Below are 21,501 nucleotides of genomic sequence, written 5' to 3'. Positions count from 1 at the left end.
TTCTGAATTAACTTGTTACGCAACAAATTTACTGCAACTGAAATCACTGAATTGGGTTTGGTTTTTGACCGTCAGCGCATGGGCGTCTCAGTGGCGTCAGAATAAAACCTTTTAAATACCCTTTTTTTTTTTTTCTCTCCAATTTTAGGGTGAACCAGATTTTAAGATGTTAGAACTTGATGTGCATATTATGGTTCAGGAAACCTTGGGCTTTTCCAAAAAGCTAAATAATAGAATGTCCGTTTCACTACGTGAGGGTTTTTCCTCAGCCTGCCACGTAAAAGCCATGTCATTTATGGTTAATTTTTCAATGATGTCACCTGAAAGATGGTAAATGTCATGGGGCGTGTAAACCGTGATGACGACGAGACTTTGTGTATGGAATGGCCTTCGCAGCATCTCGCCAATCACTGCATCATTTCCCTTCAGTCGCCATAGTTCATAGTGAAGGAGTTGATGAATAAATGGTGAGTGAAATAAACGCATCCTGGTGTGTGTTTTCAGCAGTCAATGTGAGATTCCATTAATGATAAAGTTGAGCAAAGATCTCTTTGTTGTAACTGCCTGGACGGGTTTTCTATTTTTAACACGCAGTGACGTTACTTTCCACGTTTTGTCGCATTTTTCATGTGACGCTTCTTGTTCTCAAAAGCAAAAGATTTTCCACAGTGATGAATCAGAATTCGGCTCTGCCCAAAGGACTGTGAGATGTATGCTCGTTTTTATCATGCATATTAAAATTGTGTGTGTGTGTGTGTGAGAGAGACCGAGAGATAATTCCCCCCCTTTTTTTTTTTTTACATTCACGTTCATTGTATTTTGGGTTTAAAATGAATTTATATCTGAGCTGTACCATACTATCAATTTTACAACAATATTTTTAAAAATATGTTGATGTCTAGCTTTGAGGATTTACTATGAAGATAAACTAGCTAGCCAACAAAGGGAAGGGGAAGAAAAGGGAAAAAAAAAAAGCAGCTTGACTTGTTCCAGAGAACGTAAGTGACACAAGTGTACGGTCATAGTTATGGTATTTCTCTTTTCAATTCCCATGTTAGATTTGGCACGGTTTTATGCCGGATGCCCTTCCTGATGCAACCCTCTCCAATTTATCCGGGCTTGGGACTGGCACCAAGAATACGCTTATGCACCCCCAGTTAAACAGTTAACAGGTTTTAAAATTCCCTAATACATTTCCAGTTAATACAAGCAGTCACACTTCCCAGTCCAATCCATTTAATTAATATTTTTAAACAAATGTTTCAGAAGATAAAACTCTTTATTCATCACTCCATACACTTGTGAAATTCCTGTCTGAATTTAACCCATCTGAAGCAGTGAAAACACACGTGAGCAATGACCACGCGTGTGCACGCACACTCAGAGCAGTGGACAGCCGTGCTATAGCGCTTGGGGAGCAGTTGGGGGTTACGGTAGGTGCCTTGCTCAAAGGCACTTCAGCCTAAGGCTGCCCCATGTTACCCTCACTGCATGTCTTCTGAACATGAATTACTTGGATACTGCAGTGACCTAAAAATACAAAGTTATAAAACATGTACATTACAGAATCTCATCTCATTATCTGTAGCTGCTTTATCCTGTTCTACAGGGTCGCAGGCAAGCTGGAGCCTATCCCAGCTGACTACGGGCGAAAGGCGGGGTACACCCTGGACAAGTCGCCAGGTCATCACAGGGCTGACACATAGACACAGACAACCATTCACACTCACATTCACACCTACGGTCAATTTAGAGTCACCAGTTAACCTAACCTGCATGTCTTTGGACTGTGGGGGAAACCGGAGCACCCGGAGGAAACCCACACGGACACGGGGAGAACATGCAAACTCCGCACAGAAAGGCCCTCGCCGGCCACGGGGCTCGAACCCGGACCTTCTTGCTGTGAGGCGACAGCGCTAACCACTACACCACCGTGCCGCCCCATTACAGAATTAGAATCCTAAAAAAAAGTCTATCTGAAATAAGAGAAGCGCCTCAGGGAACAGCCATGAACTTTGGTGTTGATAAATGTGTCTGATTAAATGATCATGGAGTAATCTAGGAGGATACGAGTATAACCTTAATGATTAGCCATGACCGAATAACATGAATATAAAGATAAAGCCTCAACCTGCAATCATGAGAGGAAAGGTTTACGTGGTTTCAGATCATTAAAGAGAAGTTCTGATTTCATTTGAACTCTTTGAGATCTATAGCAAACTGTCTGTCGGAGATAATCATAGCTCTGTGTACTTTCAGCAGAACATAACATGCAGCAGTACAGTGAATAAATGATATGTGACTGAACTGTAGGGCAGCATATCTAGTTCTAGCTATTTGTCATCTGGGTATGCACGTTTCATTATGCACTTGTACACTCAGAAAAGAGTACTAAACTGTACCCATGATATAGCCTCAATGGTAAGTATTTTGTACCTTGTACCGTGCATCTTTTTAAAGCATTGTACCTTTGCAAAAGTATTAACATGAAAGCTAATTAATGGTACAGAAGTGGGTGCGGGCAGCACGGTGGTGTAGTGGTTAGCGCTGTCGCCTCACAGCAAGAAGGTCCGGGTTCGAGCCCCGTGGCCAGCGAGGGCCTTTCTGTGTGGAGTTTGCATGTTCTCCCCGTGTCCGTGTGGGTTTCCTCCGGGTGCTCCGGTTTCCCCCACAGTCCAAAGACATGCAGGTTAGGCTAACTGGTGGCTCTAAATTGAGCGTAGGTGTGAATGTGAGTGTGAATGGTTGTCTGTGTCAGTCCTGTGATGACCTGGCGACTTGTCCAGGGTGTACCCCGCCTTTCACCCGTAGTCAGCTGGGATAGGCTCCAGCTTGCCTGCGACCCTGTAGAACAGGATAAAGCGGCTAGAGATGATATGAGAAGTGGGTGCATCGTTTCCTGAATCATTTCTAAAGCCATCCTGTTTTCACTTTACCATGGAAAAAAAAAAATACACACTTATGGTACAGAAAATGTACACTTGAGGTTACCATCCCAGTAACAAGGACGGGCCCTGCATATCTGTGAGTGTGGAACGGATGACTCTTGCTCATGTGATACCATTATCTTCATCTTTGTACCAGTCAAAGGTGTTGAGTGTTCAACACTGTACATGGTGACCTCATGACCCATTTCCGTATTTCTTAAATGTGTATCTTGTCGTTTGTGGTCTGTAATTAGTGCTTAAATTGTTTGCATTCCTTTTACTCTGAAAATCTGCTTTCTTTCCAATAAACACCTCCCTCTCCTTCATTTTATTTGCTTTGTCCAGGCGTTGCCTTCTGCCTGATCGCTTGCCTTTAATTAATGTCTTCCTTAAACGTTCCACAATTAGTGTCTAATGTGAAAACCCCTTTCTTTTTCACTTTGATGTTCCCCATCAGAGTCGAGTGAGGACATGTTTCCTCCTTTGGCTTGGACAGGCATGTGCAGCGCTAGGCTTCAGGCAAGGTTCACTGCCATGAATGTTGTTTCAGTTGTCTGAACTTGCTGTTTGTTGAGCCATGGTTTTAGCAAGTACTTGACTAGGAGACCGTTTGCTAGTGCTGATGCCTGCAATGTTCAAAGCCTTTTTTTTTTTTTTTTAAATAAATCAGCCTGATCCTTGACCGCCTGATGCCTTTTAGAACGACCCTGTGTTTTTTCCCTGGAGCAAGCTTTTATTTTGTTTAGTAAAAAACATGGAAAATAAAGGCATCGGCATGAATAAGCATTTTGTTTAAGTAATAGACCATTAAATGTGAAGCTGTGTATTGACTGACTGCGTATTGATCAACTCTAAGGAATTTTTACAGGAAGCTTTTATAGAAGTATGAAATGGGATATGCAGGTTAGTGTTTAGGTGCAGAAATATGTTAATGAATGATACTTTAATGGCTTCAGTTTTACCAAATATACTGTGTACAGTCATGATCTGACCACATTGTACTGCTGCGGTAGTGGAATATACTATTAAATACTGATATAATATGGTGTTTTTGGGTTTTTTTTGTGTGCGCCATGTCTGTACATCACTTCGTACTGTGAAGAATAATTCCTTTTTTTATAATTGGTTATTTAATTATAAATAAACTGTCACTGATTTTTTCCTAATTTAAATAATAATGAATGTCCTCTTAAAATGAAGTAAAATAGTTTAACTCGCTAAAAGGTACTCATTAACGGGGTCTCTTTTTTTTGGGGGGGGGGGGGGGGTGTAATTGCACTGTGAAGGGATTACTGGATGCAGAATATTTTTGAGAATCCTTGAAGTGGACCAAACCACATGTTGACTAGACTAAACCCCGCCCACCCTGCCTTCTCATTGGTTCTTCGACTGGGCGGCGCTTTGACAGAGACTCTGTCCCTCGGACAAAAGTTTGTGGAGAGAGAGGGAGAGAGAGAGAGTGAGTGTAGCAGAGCAGATACAACTTTGGGAGGTGTTTTGATTCCAGGTGATCAATCAGCGATCGTTGTGTACGGGATATGCACTCTCAGAAAACTTCAAAAAGCGGATTAAAGTGCAAAATGGTCCTTCAAGCCGTTGGCAGGGTCCTCAGGTAACGTGTCTTTTTCTCTCTCTCTCTCTCTCAATAATGCATTTGATTTGATGGTCCAAAACAGTGTAGTGTTGCATTAAAGCATCGCAAAACTCTACTGTGACATCACATTTACTGCAGTAGTGTGTTTGGCCGTATCAGGGCTCAGTGTTGGTGGAACTTCACCATTTCTTCCTCGGAAGTGCGGAGATCAAAGGTGTTTTTTTTTTTTTTTAAGTTTAGTTTCTTCCCAAGCACATGTCTGGGTTGGTGCAGTTAATCATTTATACTGTATAATCATTTAAGAGCAGCGTTTTTCTGAGGAGCGACAGAGGTTCTATTTTCTGGAACTTATCTTCTCTCTCTAGTTTTGTGTAAAGTATTTTTATTTACTTTTTTAATTTCTGTATTTTGCATGATGCTAAGGTCCTGTGTACACTCGTACTCAGTGCCACTTAGATGTACGTACACACACACAGTGTTCCTCAGGCGACACAAACTAGTGTGTTGTCTCATTGGCTGCAAAGGAAGAAAAGAGGAAATAAAATTAGTCTACTCCAACATGAATTTACTTCAAGATGCTGGTTCCGAAAGAGAACCTTTGCATGGCACCTTCACCTGAAGTCATAAAAGCACATCACACTTTCACCGTCCCATGTTTACTGTGTTCACACACCAGTGTGTTTTCTTTAATGCTGCTGAGCTGGTGGCGGGATCCTAAAATTGTGTGTGTGTCAGTCAGAGGGGGTTTGTGGGATAGGGTGGTTAAGATCCTGAAAAGACCTTCTGCTCTTTACTTTCAGTACGGTTGTGATGCTGATGGGCACAAAACAAAAACTTGTCTTCATGAATGCAGTACACATTTTGCAATTTCCTTTACTGTAGAGTAAACCAGATCCAATTTGTGTCAGTCACATCTTTTGATAACCAGTTCCTTAAATGTTTAGTTAATTGCATATTGCTTGTCGAAGGCAAGGGTTCACAAGCTTTTTTTATTTTTTTTTGTAACTTCTAAACTCCCTCCAGACTAAAGGACCCCCTTATGATCACAGCACATATATTTAATTTTAAGAACAATAGAAAAGATGTACAATCGTGTTACTTTATCAGAAAGATCCGGATGAAAATTTGAATCTGTCATTAACACCACTTCCTGGTTTAATTAAAAATTGCAGTTATGTTTATTTACACTGGAAGTCTCTGTACCCCACTTTGAGAACCATCAAGTCCTGATTGCTTGTCTAAAGTGAGAGTAGGTGGAAGTGCGGCTTTTTTTTTTTTAAATTCACAATGATTCATTGTGCTCCTTTTGTCTCCAAGGCTTATGATTTTTAAATATCCTTTGAACTCCAAGTTGTATTAAGTCATAACCAAGGTCAGGTTGTCTAGCTTATCTATATCGAGAACACGTGTAGTGTACTACTCGAAGTTTTGTTATTCTGTGAATGGAGCAGTGAGGTACGTGCAAGTAGTTTTAAATATAGGTTTGAGTAGTTCGGACTTTGTATCAAGTGCCTAATTTGATTAATGTAATTTAACCTCTGTATGGAGAGCCTGTTTGCTTTGTTTATTTAAAAGAAGGGGGAAAAAACCCTTAATAAGCCATGTTCTTACTTTGATATGTCATTGTGTGATAAATGCAGCAGATGTCCTGAGATCATCTAAAGACAGCTTGTTTGCTGTTTATGGTTGGGTGTCTGCGCCTGTTTAGTTGCTTAATTTAATGCCAACCATATGCTGCCAGCGAAGTTGCCGCTCATCTCCCTTCGTTTATCTTTGAGACCGAAAAGAGCGTTGTTCAGCTTCACTTTGTGTGAGATTTGGAAAGCGGCCTTCCTTAGTGTTTGTATCTGCAAAGTCTTTGGGTTTAAAAGTAAATTGTGTTTAATACCCTGATTATGTAAACGAATGGCATCCACCTTTTGTTTTCCAGTTTTGTTTCTGTAACACTCCTGAACGCTTGCATATACACGGTATGCGGATCTGTTTTTCTAGACATTTCTTCCTACATGAAGCAGACTTGTGTATGCACGCAAATACGATGGCAGGAAGAATGTGGTTTGTGTGCAGGACTGCTCGGTATCTTCACATTTTTAGTGAGAGCAGAACAATTTCATGTTTTGTGGGTTTTTGTTTTTTGGTAAATTTCAGGAAAGCACTTCTGTTTGTCAATTCCACGGAGTAAGGCAAATTCTTAAGACATTAGCTAGTTATTTTAGGGGAAAGAAAATGTCTAACTGCCAGCTGTTATTGTGCTTGCTGACTTGTTTCTTACTCAAATACTCACAGGTTCATGTGCTCTTAACATTTCTTTGCCATAAAAGGTATTGCACTGTTGCTCACAGTCCAGACTCAGAGGGGTTTAACCAGTGAACAGTAGCCACCTAGCCTTAGCTTTTGCATGTCCAGCGAACAGTGACAATTAGTGTTTTTTGTTGCTGGTACAGAGTAAGTGTGTTTTTGTTTGTTGATGGACACTTTTTTTTTTTTCTTTTTTTTTTGGGGGGGGGGATGACGACAACTACATTATCATTACAGAATCTGGTCATTTATCAGAATGCCAGCTGAGGTGGTGATTGCGCCATGCGTGCTCATTAGCTATTGTTATGAGATCCGTAACGTCTGCTACGTTATCTTGACTGTTCCCTCAGCTGTGCTGATCATTCAGAGACTCGGTCAGGCTCAGCAAGCCCAGGCACCAGCTGCATGTGACAGTTGCCTTCCTGCCTTTCACTGGACACTGTCCTGACTGATGGAAGATCAGCCATACTAATGGTCAAGGATGGGATTTCTGTATGCTGAGCTGGTCCTGGGTAGCCTGGGAAATCCCATGCTGCTTTGCACAATCGTTCGGATCTGAAAAGACAGCATGGAAACTATGGTCTAAAGGCTCGCCTGAGTTAGGGAGCCAATCAGAGAGTGGGGAGGGGTGGAAAGACGGTGACGCGTACTACTCGACAAATGGAAGCTTGTAGTTTATTTGGGACTGTTTACGGATCACATTTAACATGGCGGCGAGCGAAAAACATGTCTGAATGTCCAAATACGGAGGGTCCAGCTTCTCTCATATTTGTCTTGCACAAACGGCAGTAATCGTTCGGTGCTATTGTTTTCCTATTTTTGTTTTGCTTTCTCTTTCCTTCTCTTCTTCGTCGCTCTAACTACGTCACCAGGTACAACTGCCATGATTGGCCATGGGCTACGTATACGCCAAATGATAGACATTCACAACGTCCAATAAACGGCCGTTGACAGTCGTAAACCACACCTCCCCTACGAGAAATTCAATAGGCGGATTCCAGACCATATTTCACTTGTGATATGGTCTGGTGTTAACCAGACTAGGTCCTGGGGAGACCAGGAAGAGACTTGTGTTTCAGTGGCTGTAGGCTGGATGCTCCACTCTCTCAGCCTGCCACAGAAAGCACAGGCTGATTCAACCTAATAGCAGGTGATGTCAACTTGTTTTAGGAGGACTGACTATAGTGCTTTTAATGGACTCTCTCGGTCCATCTCCTTTCCATCAGAACACTACAGAAACTCCATCTACGCTCTTAAAAGCCTGACTGTAGAATCATGATTTACAAAGTAAACTAAAGTGAACCTCTTCAGAGTTCCTTTGTGTTGGCCACCACTTCAGTAAGATATTTGTGGACTTTTAATTAAAAGATGTTATTTCTGGTGCAAAAGCTCCTCCTGGGACGGGAGGAAGAGTAGGAGGGCAGGACTGATTTGGGTGAAGAGGCATTTACACGTCAACAAGCCAGAAATTAAGGTCAACAAGGGGAGCGGTGGATAATGACCATACACTTCTTTTGTTTGGCTGTGTTGCCAAGGAGTGAAAAGCCTTGGTAATGAGTAGTATATAAAAACAGAAAACTGCTTAAACATTTACTATTTAGGCAAAAACTGTTTAGTGATCATTTGTTTCCTTTGTTCTTTACAGGATTCTATATAAAACTGTACGTCTGCTTTTGCTTTATTAGCCTGTTAACACCTTTCCATATGACCTTCTGGTCACAGGCGCAGCCGCCCCCCCCAATAAATAAATAAATAAAAATACATCCTGGTTTATGGATGGGACCTGCCGTGACTGTGTGGTTTTAACATTATACTTTAAAACTAGCACACGGGAAATGCAAAGCTGTTTTCACACCTGAGCCTTCAATGCCATGGAATGTGTTCTGTTCTAATTGAGATGTCTCTGGAAGCCAAGTAAGGGTTGGGAACATTTTGTAGACCCATCATTAGCTTCTATTTTTTTTTTTTTTTAAACCTGGTCTTTGTGTTTTGCAGGAAGTCCAAAACGAAGCCTAATGGAAAGAAGCCTCCTGCTGAGGAGAAGAAACACTATCTGGAGCCGGAGTACACTAAAGTGCGGGTGGTGGACTTTGACCTCAAAGACCTTGTGGTGCTGCCCAGAGAGATAGATCGTAATGAATGGCTGGCCAGCAACAGTGAGTTGACCCCACCTATCTGAGCTACAAACGGATCCCGTTCTGTTTCTCACATTGAAGTTGCCAGGCACATTTTTGTTTTGTCTTGTTGAGTCTTTAATTGGCTGAGTTAATAAACAGCTTTCTGGGCAGCGGCTGCTCGGGTTGTTGGATTTATTTTTCCTCAGTAGTGCACTTTGACTTGAGCTACTTCCTCGACGTGAAAATATTTTGTTGGTGATTTGATGCTTCTTTAGTAGCTTTTAATAAGGAGGAAGTAAGTCATTTATTATGGGGTTTTTTTTGATGAACTTTGCTTCCTCATACCTTTTTTATGTGCAAAATATATTTATAGTCTCAGGAAATGTTACAGCCAAGTAGTTTCAACATCGTTGCAAATCATATTTTATGTAATATGTTCCATGATGTCCAGACAGATAATTTATGGAGCAGAGACAGGCCCATGCTTGAAATACGAATTAGGCAGAGTGTAATGCTCAGAATGGTGGTTGGGCTCGGTAGATGGAGCCTTGTTGGGGAAATGCCGAAAAGTGGCAGGTCTGTCAAATTCCCACACTGATGCCTGTTCAGATGTAGGGCACAGCTGGATCCCCAACAGTTCAGACTAGTTTTTGACTAATATTATGAAACTTTTCATAATTGACACGTTATCCTTTCATTTTCTTTCCATGGCCAAAGGAGCAGCTGTTGTGAATTAGTTTTTAATCTGTGAATCCGATGGTAGTCACCTGGAATGCTTTTTCAGATGAACAGATGTGCCTTGTCAAAAGTTACTTCATGGAATTTCTTGCCTTTTTAATGTGTTTGAGATCAAATAGTAAATATAAAGTAAATGGCCCTATTCCACAACTGTAGTAATCCATATTATGTCAAGAAGCGCTCAACTAAGTAAAGAGAAATGACCTCCATCATTACTTTAAGATGTGAAGTGTCTTTCAGTTAATAAAAATAAAGAAAAAACATTGAAAATTGTCCAAATTTTTGACTGGTACTGTAAATCGGGTCTGTCAGATTTCACCAGTGATATTTTAAAATCCATTTGTAATTTTTTTTTTAAAATGTTTTTAAAAACATGTGGTTGGTTTTTTTTTATGTTTAATGGATTTATGGATCTCTCTACATTCAAGTAAATAATAGCCTGGTCTTGTCTAGTATAACTAGAAAAACAATTGTCTGAGAATGTTCTCAAGATGGCTGCCAAGTGGACGGACTTTCTATACTTTTGGGCCAGGTGTAAATTATAAATAACACTGTTATTTGTCAGTTACAAGGTCTTCCTTGTTGTTTACCTATCTCTCTCTCTCTCAATTTTGTCTTCCACAGCAACAACGTTCTTCAATCTCATCAACCTGCAGTATAGCACAATCTCAGAGTTTTGCACTGGTGACACATGTCAAGCCATGGCAGCATGTAACACGTGAGTACCTGAAACCTTTTACTTTGATCAGTAGTGTCACATGATTAACGAAATACTGTTATTAAACATGTGTTGGTAGACGATTTATGTTCCTCTGCTGTTTGTACAAAAAAAAAAAAAATCTCCGTGATAACTTCTGACCCACTGGCTTTATTTACTGTGTGACCTGCTTCACCGGTGTTCACTGTTTTTTCTGAAAAGTATGAGAAGCTGTGTTTCATTACGTTAGGAGACATTTGACATCATTAGAAGGTCTGGATGTACAAGTCACCACTTTCATAATTGTGTGGACCTATTTTTGGGAAAATCTTGTGATGAAGCATTTGCTAAATATACACCTTTTGCATATCTTGGAGTAAAATCGGAAATGGAAGGTTGCGTTTGAATAGGGTTGGGCATCATTTGAATTTTATCGAGCCTGTTTTTGCTTATCCGGCTCAGTTCTTTTTATTGCCTCATTTCGATTCCAAATTGGTAACTTAAAGGTCAAATGTTAGGTCAGGGGTGTCAAACTCAAAATTCGCCATTTTTGTAAGACCCTGAAGAGCTATAATTGAAGTCTGTATATACACACACCCATTATAATCCATTAACACCAATAACCTAGGCTCTGAAATTAGAATAAGATGTTTGCAGAAAAATAATGAAGATAAATTGGTGTATGTGCTGTTAGATAATATGTATTCTGTTGATTTATAAAGAAGTGTTTATTTTAAATGAATTAATTCTAGCTGCTTTGAAAAGGAACATGATTAGCTAACTGGGATGTAACACCCCCCCCCCCCCCCCCCCCCCCCCCCCGTTTCTGGCTGTAAGCTACTAACCAGATAGCTACACTATAAACGGGCCAAATGAAACAAGGCTGTGGTTTAGATAACAAACACAATTTTTGATCGTTTACCACAGTTCATCACACTGTTGCACATACTGCCATTAGCCATGCATGCTAGCTCGTATCTAAATAAGTGGATACACTGTGTTGTGTGACATCATGTAGACTAATCATGGCAGATAGTTACCTATGTCCCTGCAAATATACAGCCTTTGTTTGCAATAATAAAGGGTTATTACAGAACTGATGAGATGAATTGTGGTTCTGTGGTTCCCCCTTCCCTTTAAAGGAATAGTCCACCGTACTTGCATAATGAAATATGTTCTTATCTGAATTGAGACGAGCTGCTCCGTACCTATCCGAGCTTTGCGCGACCTCCCAGTCAGTCAGACGCAGTCAGATGCGCTGTCACTCCTGTTAGCAATGTAGCTAGGCTCAGTATGGCCAATGGTATTTTTTGGGGCTGTAGTTAGATGCGACCAAACTCTTCCACGTTTTTCCTGTTTACATAGGTTTATATGACCAGTGATATGAAACAAGTTCAGTTACACAAATTGAAACGTGGCGATTTTCTATGCTATGGAAAGTCCGCACTATAATGACAGGCGTACTAACACCTTCTGCGCGCTTCGGCAGCGCACTGATATCTGAGCTCCGTATCAATGCGCTGCCGAAGCGCGCAGAAGGTGTTAGTACGCCTGTCATTATAGTGCAGACTTTCCATAGCATAGAAAATCGCTACGTTTCAATTTGTGTAACTGAACTTGTTTCATATCACTGGTCATATAAACCTATGTAAACAGGAAAAACGCGGAAGAGTTTGGTCGCATCTAACTACAGCCCCAAAAAATACCATTGGCCATACTGAGCCTAGCTACATTGCTAACAGGAGTGACAGCGCGTCTGACTGTGTCTGACTGACTGGGAGGTCGCGCAAAGCTCGGAGAGGTACGGAGCAGCTCGTCTCAATTCCGATAAGAGCATATTTCATTATGGAAGTACGGTGGACTGTTCCTTTAAAGGGCATAATTATTCTGGACCAATTTACCCGTGATATATGAAAGTATGTCCCTTTACACACTTATCCAGAAGGGTAATTTTGCACAAGGCCATCTGTCTACAGCAGAAAAAAATAAAATAACAAAACGCCTCTGGAAAAATCCCAAGGGAGTCTGGAGCCAGATTCGTGACGTTACCTGCGGAAGCGCCAGCAGGCTGCAAGAGCGCAGTTTAAGTGCACAGCCTGTGTAGACCAAGCGCTCCCATTTCTCTCATTGTCTGGTCTTTTGGAAAACAATGAGTACTAATCCCATCAAGATTGGTGTTGCTACACCCTCCTACGATACATCTGTTAACCATTTTAATAATTACATGATAACGTTGAAGAAATTTGCAGAAAACCACCAGGTCGTTTTCTCATAAACAAACCAGCGCTGACGTAGGATTCAGAGGGAGGCGTCCCGCACGCGACGTCACGAAAATCAATGTTTGCCGGGAAATCCAAATGCCAGGTTTTGTCAGAGGCGGACCAACTCGCCTCAAATGGCTTGATTTTCAACTGAATTTTTCTGGTATTGCGCAAGGTAAAAAAAATTTGCAAAGAATGCAGAATGTTACAGATATTTGACCAAAGTTTAATATAAAATAGGAGAATTACATTGATCTTGCTCCTGAATTTACCCATGATATGCACTTTAATGGGTACCTGATATCTAATATTTTGGATTCGGTTCTAATTTGGAACAGAATTTTGGCTTCCAGCACTGTGTTACGTGGTTTCATGGATTGTTAAGGTGATGAGGATGGGCCGGGAAACCAAATTTCAATGATTAGTTTTTGTCAACATCATTATGGCTAAAATTACCTGAAGCTGAGATCAAAAACCCAGATAATCCTGATCACTGGGCATGTCTTTTGAGTCTTTAATATTGGAACATCGCTTATAAGGAATGTTTTGGCATGTGGCATTTCAGTGGACAAAATGTTCTACACTAAACATGTTAAACTCCAAAGTTTGACGGATGCTGGAAACAAACCCCCCTTCAAATTCATTACTTAACTCGTTAGCCCTGTCTGGCTAGAACAAGGCTGTTGGGTTTAAAGGCTTTGTGCGTTGTGTGTTTAGTTTAAGGCTTTGTGTGTTGCGCGTGTACCTGTACGGCAGGTAAAGATGATTCATCACATCATCATGACCCTGTAAAACCTGATCTCCCACTGAAACCACCTTCACAGCAAACTCTTCAACTGCCAACTAGCAAAGAATTTACTCATCAAAACAAAGGGCTCATATGAGGTGTCTGTGGTTTCTCAATATCCATGCACCAGTCATTTACTGTCTGTGACTTGCAACACAATGACACTTTAAAATAATTTGCTTAAAGGTCCCATGGCATGAAATTTTCACTTTCTGAGGTTTTTTTTAACGTTAAAATGAGTTCCTCTGACCTTCTTAAGTCACCCCAGTGACTAGAAATTTCATAATGTGTAAACCAAACTATGCCCAACATTTGAGAATGGCGCGTCAAAACGGCGCGTTGATAAACTCTTCCCTTTACTACGTCAGCAAGGGAGATGATCCCCACGCCCCCCCTCTGGATTCCCACCCACTGTATGGATTGCCCGCCCAGCTCAAAAGTTGCCACCAAACATGGAAGTTGCGCTGTACATGGATGTGACAACACAGAAAGGAGTCTGTTTTTACTGCCGACGGGAGAGCCCCTGAAGACGCAGTGGCTTAATTTTATTTACTCCAATAATACGCCGTCGAGTCTACCTAAGACGGTGCATGTTTGTCGGAAGCATTTTCCTGATGAATGTTTCCACAACTTGGGACAGTACAGGGCAGGTTTTGCACATCAACTGTCACTGAAGCCTGGGTCCGTACCAAGCATCCCTGCCGCATCAGCCACAAACAGCGAACAAGTACAGTAAGTGTATAACTGTTAAGTCGTTTTGCCGTGTTTTAAAATCGGTGCCACGTTAGCCTTGCAATGGCTACATTAGCTGTGCAGCTAACTGCTTTCTGCAGTTAGCCAGGTACTCTGCGCTACAAAACCAAAAAGCATGCAGCATGCTCTGTTAAACTGAGTTTAGTCTGGAAATTGACTGTAATTTATGAGCTTATGTTTTGCCGTGTTTTAAAATCGGTGCCACGTTAGCCTTGCAATGGCTACATTAGCTGTGCAGCTAACCGCTTCCTGCAGTTAGCCAGGTACTCTGCGCTACAAAACCAAAAAGCATGCAGCATGCTCTGTTATAATAGCCAATCAAAACAGTTTTTACAAAGACACCCACATTTTTTTTTTTTAAGTCACTCGTTCATTTTATTTGTTTGTTTGTTCAGTAAAAACCCCAAACATTTGTTGAATTTATTTTATTTCCTCGTGTCGCACCTTAATGACGTCAGCGCGCGGTATTTTTCCCTTCGCGGTTTGTTCCTTCTCTCTCGCCATAGTAAGACACCCACATCTGCTTGTTCTGACCCACTGGAGGTAGCGTCACAGTGCTGTTAGCCAATCAGAGGTAACACGTTTACATGTCATGAATATTAATGATAAGACCCGCCCCCACCCTCTACCCTTCCCCGCCTCCTGCTTCTCATTAGCAAAACGACGCACTGGGAAAAGCGCTGAAATGGGGCTTTCTCCCAGGAGGCTATATCTACGTGCCGAGGGTTCATTTCAAGAAAGGCTGCGGATATAACATCCGGAAACCTCCACGAGTCCGTTTAAAGAATCAACAGACCACCATGCCATGGGACCTTTAAAAACCATTTCACATTCAAGCAGCATATAAGATTTATGCCGGGAGTTATTTCCTTTTCCGGAACTTTCATGAAGGTGCTGCTGCTCAAAAATAAATAAAGAAGAAATGAGACATCAAAATTATTTACTTCCAAAATCTGTCTAATAAAGGTTTTTTTTTTTTTTTTTTTTTAAATAACTGAAAAATGTCCAATATTCCCCCACTGAATTTAGTGAGGAAAGTAATAAAAGCCCATCATGTAATCCCATCTTTCACCTTCAAACTTTCCCAGTAACTTAAAATTTTCTTTGAAAATACTGTATACTCGGCAAAAAATGTACCAAAATGCATTACCAGGTGCGCTTTTTTTTTGTTTGTGTGTTTGTTTGTTTTTACTCTTCTGCCAAACTATTGCTACCTGTATTTTTAGGTAGTATACAATTAATGTTGGCTTGTAAAATCTATTATTTATTTTCAACAGCATGTAAAATTGGTGCTGTTTATGTTGTGGGTTGCATTCTCGCGTCTGCGTGTAGGTGTTAAGATGGCAGTTGGAAAGATTTTTTCTGGATTTAAGCCAGCGGTTCACCCTGTTCAACAGGTCTTAGAATGAGGGCATTGTTTATGCAATAGCTACCAGCTGCTCTTCAACGCCGAGAATTATTTCAGTTAAACTTTTCCTTGCCTTACCACCCAGTCTGTGTGTGTAGAGCTGAGGATGTGAGTGTTTTGTTGGTGGTCAGTGGTTGCTGTTGCATCAGCAGACGTGTATCTATCTTGGGAATTTGTTGCTTTTGGGGCTTGTCAGACTTCAGAGGCTGTGTTTTGTCCCAGATCTAACCTTCACCCACACACCAATGCAGAGAATTTCATGCCATTACTTTGAAACTGCAGCTTGGCAGAAAGGCAAATGCTCCTGCTGCTCTTCTCTTAAGTAAAAATCTTTTGTCTTGCCTCTTTTCCTACCCAGAATATACTACTGGTACGATGAGAGAGGGAAGAAGACCAAGTGTACAGCACCTCAGTATGTGGACTTGGTCATGAGTCTAGTACAGAAACTTGTGACAGATGAAGAAATCTTCCCAACAAAATATGGTAAGTGGACGTCAGTGCCGCATGTTCTCCCCGTGTCAGTGTGGGTTTCCTCCGGGTGCTCCGGTTTCCCCCACAGTCCAAAGACATGCAGGTTAGGTTAACTGGTGGCTCTAAATTGACCGTAGGTGTGAATGTGAGTGTGAATGGTTGTCTGTGTCTATGTGTCAGCCCTGTGATGACCTGGCGACTTGTCCAGGGTGTACCCCGCCTTTCGCCCGTAGTCAGCTGGGATAGGCTCCAGCTTGCCTGCGACCCTGTGCAGGATAAGCGGCTAGAGATAATGGATGGATGGACATCAGTGCCATCTTATGGTCATGATGAGAAACAACTTTTAACTCCTCTTGGGAAAGTAGCACCTTCTAGCGTTTGATCAGAGTGAAAGATAATATTCTCTAGTTTTTAAGATTCTGCTTTGGGACCTTTATGTAGTTTATTTCCTGTCAAATGGAATCAGATATGAATGAATGTATTACCGGTGTTAATTTTATCAGTCATAAATCCATAGTCAGTTTGTTCAAATTGCAACAAATTTTTATTTAATATTTTTATAATTATTTAATAATTTTTATGTATTCTACATCCTTGTAAATTCAGGTTTATTGGAGCATGTGTGGGTGGTTTTTTTTTTTTTTTTTTTGCGCTTCCCCCTTTTTGAGAGCAGCTTTTAGTTACTCCTATAAATATACCAGTGCTTCTTGTATACCAGCCTCCTCCTTTGGAGGACCACTGAGATCATCATCATGTTAAAGGTAATGAGTAAAGAGGAAGGAGACAAATTGTGACCACTAACAGTAAGAAAATAAACACTAAGTACTGCAACAGATGTGGGACAAAACCGGGTAAAAAGATGAAATTGACTACTTTGTAGCTGCAATTCAAACTTTTTTTCAACTCTGCCCCTCAACTCTCAGAAGCCATCCACCTGGTCCTGTCTTTTATAATAGAAAATATCAGAATTTTCTTTTTAAAAGTGTCTGACAACATGGAAAGGATCCCTACAGAGATGTACAGTAAACAGACACGGCTACCTCAATAACTAAAGAAACTGCAGAAAATGACTTTCTACACTCATCGTTTTACCTCTTTTTTTTTTTTTTTCTTTTTTCTTCTTCTTCTTCTGGGCTCGGATGCAGAACCCCATTCAGTGTAGGTGATTACTGCAATGGGGCCTGTTTTCTGATGTTTATAGAAGTTGTCGTGCAGAGTTTAAGTCGTTGATTTTCCAAAGTAATGCCCAGATATTTCGCTGATTACTAATATGAATAAGTATCTGACGGAAAGGATCCCTTTTGTAAACATCAGAAAACATTAGGGCAATTAGTTAACACGAACGTCTAAATACAATATTAATTACTCCTGTACCCAGAGTGAGTTTTTAAATGTGTCCTCTGCAATGTTCCTTTCCTTCAGGTAAAGAGTTCCCCAACTCATTCGAGTCTCTAGTGAAGAAGATCTGCCGGTTCCTGTTCCATGTGCTGGCACACATCTACTGGGCGCACTTTAAGGAGACGGTGGCTTTAGATCTGCATGGACACTTAAACACGCTGTACGCACATTTCATTGTCTTTGTGAGGGAATTCAATCTGGTCGACCCCAAGGAGACGTGCATCATGGACGACCTGTCGGAGGTGCTGTGCACTCCTCTGCCCTCCTCCCCCCAACAGAACCACGTGACCGAAAGATGAGCCACAACCATCGAGCCACCAAGTGAGGAAGAGGAGGCTGGATTGAGAATGCGAGCCCTCAGGAGGGCTGGGTCTGCTCGCATGACTCTCACACACCCTTTGACCATTTAACCATCATAAAAACTAGTCAGAGGGAGAAAGAGGGGGGATGGCTGTGCCTCCCTTCAGCACGCACTAGTGGAAATAGCCCCACCTACCTTCTTTGCAGTCTAAGAACAATGGGTGCTTTTTTTTTTTTTTTTATTTGTATTTATTTCTGCTCACATTCTTGGAGAATGTGGTGTTTAACAAGGATTTTTGATTTGGCCCTTAATGTCTAATACACAAGACTACAGTATAGTCACCTGATATTAGACCGTTATATAGAAATTTCTTGTACCCCAGTGCCCCCATGTGGAGGGACAAATTATAAAATGGTGCCAGCTGTCCTTTAGTACTTCATGACTGGGACCTGGATCTGCACTGTGACCAGTTCTCCGTTCATGTGCATCTCCCTGTGCCGTCTGTCTCTCTTATTCTTGTGTTCTTAGTTCAGGTTCTTCCTTGTGGGCTGTCTTGTATTTTTTTTATTTTTTATTTTATTTTTTTTGAGTTTTAAGAGGTTATGCAATAATTAAACAGCAGAAATGAATGTTCAGCTTGATGCTGTAGAATGTTGCCTTTGGTGAGACTGCTGGCATGCCTGTAGATGGTACAATCCATTTCTGGCCTGCACAGAAAATCTCAAGAGTTCACCATTATTGTGGCAATCGATATGCTGTATCATACTGAGGATGCATCCTCCAGGGTTGTTTTTTTTTTTTAATCTTTTTATGCTATCAGAGGTCATTAAAATTATCAGCCTACACGTGTAGCATATGCACATTCTGCTTGCATTTTTATTAAAATAGACTATAATGTTGAAATAACTATATATAAAGAAATTGCAGGTGGATTACGTCAAAATAGCGCCTCCGTGGAGGGGGATTGGTTTTCCTGTCATTTTATTTATTTTGACTGTATATTTGCAGGGTTCTTCAGTTCTGGCTTTCATTTTTATGTATTTTAATGATCTAAGTTAAAGCAATTTATATTTTAAGCTCTGCAAATTATAATCTAATAAAACAAATGCCAACCTGATTCAAGTGGATGTGTTTCATCAGTTCACTGATCTTGTAAAAACAAATGAGGTTGTCCATCATATGGCCATGAATCAGCACTTAGTTTTTTTTTTTTAAATCCTATTTACTGAACCAGAGTCTGCTGCAGTCGTATGATGATCAAATTGATTGCTGTATACGTTACTGAGCAAAAGTCTTAAAGGAACAGTCCACCGTACTTCCATAATGAAATATGCTCTTATCTGAATTGAGACGAGCTGCTCCGTACCTCTCCGAGCTTTGCGCGACCTCCCAGTCAGTCAGACGCGCGGTCACTCCTGTTAGCAATGTAGCTAGGCTCAGTATGGCCAATGGTATTTTTTGGGGCTGTAGTCAGATGCGACCAAACTCTTCCACGTTTTTCCTGTTTACATAGGTTTATATGACCAGTGATATGAAACAAGTTCAGTTACACAAATTGAAACGTGGTGATTTTCTATGCTATGGAAAGTCCGCACTATGACAGGCGTACTAACACCTTCTGCGCGCTTCGGCAGCGCACTGATATCTGAGCTCAGATATCAGTGCGCTGCCGAAGCGCGCAGAAGGTGTTAGTACGCCTGTCATTATAGTGCGGACTTTCCATAGCATAGAAAATCGCTACGTTTCAATTTGTGTAACTGAACTTGTCTCATATCACTGGTCGTATAAACCTATGTAAACAGGAAAAACGCGGAAGAGTTTGGTCGCATCTGACTACAGCCCCAAAAAATACCATTGGCCATACTGAGCCTAGCTACATTGCTAACAGGAGTGACAGCGCGTCTGACTGACTGGGAGGTCGCGCAAAGCTCGGAGAGGTACGGAGCAGCTCGTCTCAATTCAGATAAGAGCATATTTCATTATGGAAGTACGGTGGACTGTTCCTTTAATGTAAATAAATGCAGTAAAGCAGACATTTCCAAAAAATAATGAACTGAAAGGCTTTTGAAAATTTAAAAAATGGATTAAAGAGCAGTCAACTGAAATATTTAATTCTGAAAATGTTGTTAAACTTGTGCAGCTTTATAAGGAAATTGGCTTGTTTTCCAGACTGACATGTCTGCTTCCAATATTTTTTATACAGTATATATAAATATGGTATTGCTTTCTGGAACAACTTGCCAAAAAAAGGTACTTTTTCCAAAATATTCACTTCTGCAGTTTTTTTTTTTTTTTCTTGACAGACCAAACGTAGGAACATTGTCAATATAATTTTAGTGCGCTACAGTGCTCAGCGTAAATGTGTACACCCCCTTTGAAAAGTAACATTTTAAACAATATCTCAATGAACACAACTTCCAAAATGTTGAAAAGAGAGTTTAATATAACATCCGTTTAACTTGTAACATGAAAGTAAGGTTAATAATATAAACTTGGATTACACATTTCAGTTTTACTCAAATTAGGGTGGTGCAAAAATGAGTACACCCCACAACAAAAACTACTACATCTAGTACTTCGTATGGCCTCCATGATTTTTAATGACAGCACCAAGTCTTCTAGGCATGGAATGAACAAGTTGGCGATATTTTACATCAATCTTTTTCCATTCTTCAACAATGACCTCTTTTAGTGACTGGATGCTGGATGGAGAGTGATGCTCAACTTGTGTCTTCAGAATTCCCTATAGGTGTTCGATTGGGTTCAGATCAGGAGACATACTTGGCCACTGAATCACTTTCACCCTGTTCTTCTTTAGAAATCCAACAGTGGCCTTAGATGTGTGTTTAGGATCATTGTCATGTTGGAAAAGTGCACGACGACCAAGGGCACGGAGTGATGGTAGCATCTTCTCTTTCAGTATAGAGCAATACATCTGTGAATTCATTATGCTGTCAATGAAACACAGTGCCCTGACACCAGCAGCACTCATGCAGCCCCACATAAGGACACTGCCACCACCATGTTTCACTGTAGGCACCATGCATTTTTCTTTGTATTCCTCACCTTTGTGACGCCATACAGTTTTGAAGCCATCAGTTCCAAAAACATTTATCTTGGTCTCATCACTCCAGAGTATAGAGTCCCAGTAGTCTTCATCTTTCTCAGCATGGGCCCTGGCAAACTCGAGGTGGGCTTTTTTGTGCCTGGGCTTTAGGAGAGGCTTCTTTTGTGGACGGCATCCATGCATGCCATTCCTCTGCAGTGTATGCCATATTGTGTCACGGGAAATAGTCACCCCAGTTTGGCTTTCTGCTTCTTTAGATAACTGCAGTGAACTTGCATGCCGATTTTCTTCAACCCTTCTCATCAGAAGACGCTCCTGTTGAGGTATTAACTTCCATGGACAACCTGGACGTCTCTGTGAGATGGTTGCAGTTCCAACTTTCTTAAATTTTTGTACCACTTTTGCTACAGTATTCTGACTGATAAGTAAAGCTTTGCTGACCTTCTTGTAGCCTTCACGGTGTAAAGAAATTATTTTCTTTGGGGAATTCTGAAGAGACAAGTTGAGCATCACTCTCCATCCAGCATCCAGTCACTAAAAGAGGTCGTTGTTGAAGAATGGAAAAAGATTGATGTTGCAAAATGTCGCCAACTTGTTCATTCCATGCCTAGAAGACTTGGTGCTGTCATTAAAAATCATGGAGGCCATACAAAGTACTAGATGTAGTAGTCTTTGTTGTGGGAT

At 41.0% G+C, this 21,501-nt stretch overlaps 1 protein-coding gene across 4 annotated transcripts in view; it reads left to right on the top strand.

Moving 5' to 3' along the window:
* mob2a (MOB kinase activator 2a) overlaps positions 1-18,867 on the top strand; it is a 119,170-nt gene extending 100,303 nt beyond the window's left edge. For 3 of the 4 annotated variants that reach the window (XM_060915054.1, XM_060915053.1, XM_060915052.1), the window contains exons 2-5: positions 8,815-8,975; positions 10,299-10,392; positions 15,939-16,063; positions 17,474-18,867. In XM_060915054.1, the coding sequence (XP_060771037.1) occupies positions 8,815-8,975; positions 10,299-10,392; positions 15,939-16,063; positions 17,474-17,748 (655 nt within the window). In that variant the 3' untranslated portion in view covers positions 17,749-18,867. Of the gene's footprint in view, positions 1-4,379; positions 4,540-8,814; positions 8,976-10,298; positions 10,393-15,938; positions 16,064-17,473 lie in introns of those variants that run through there. The other variant, XM_060915051.1, reaches the window with a different exon arrangement.
* Positions 18,868-21,501: the final 2,634 nt, after the last annotated feature.

Source organism: Neoarius graeffei, chromosome 2 (genome assembly GCF_027579695.1).
Source record: "Neoarius graeffei isolate fNeoGra1 chromosome 2, fNeoGra1.pri, whole genome shotgun sequence".
Taxonomy (NCBI): domain Eukaryota; kingdom Metazoa; phylum Chordata; class Actinopteri; order Siluriformes; family Ariidae; genus Neoarius; species Neoarius graeffei.
This window is presented reverse-complemented; position numbering and strand designations above follow the sequence as displayed.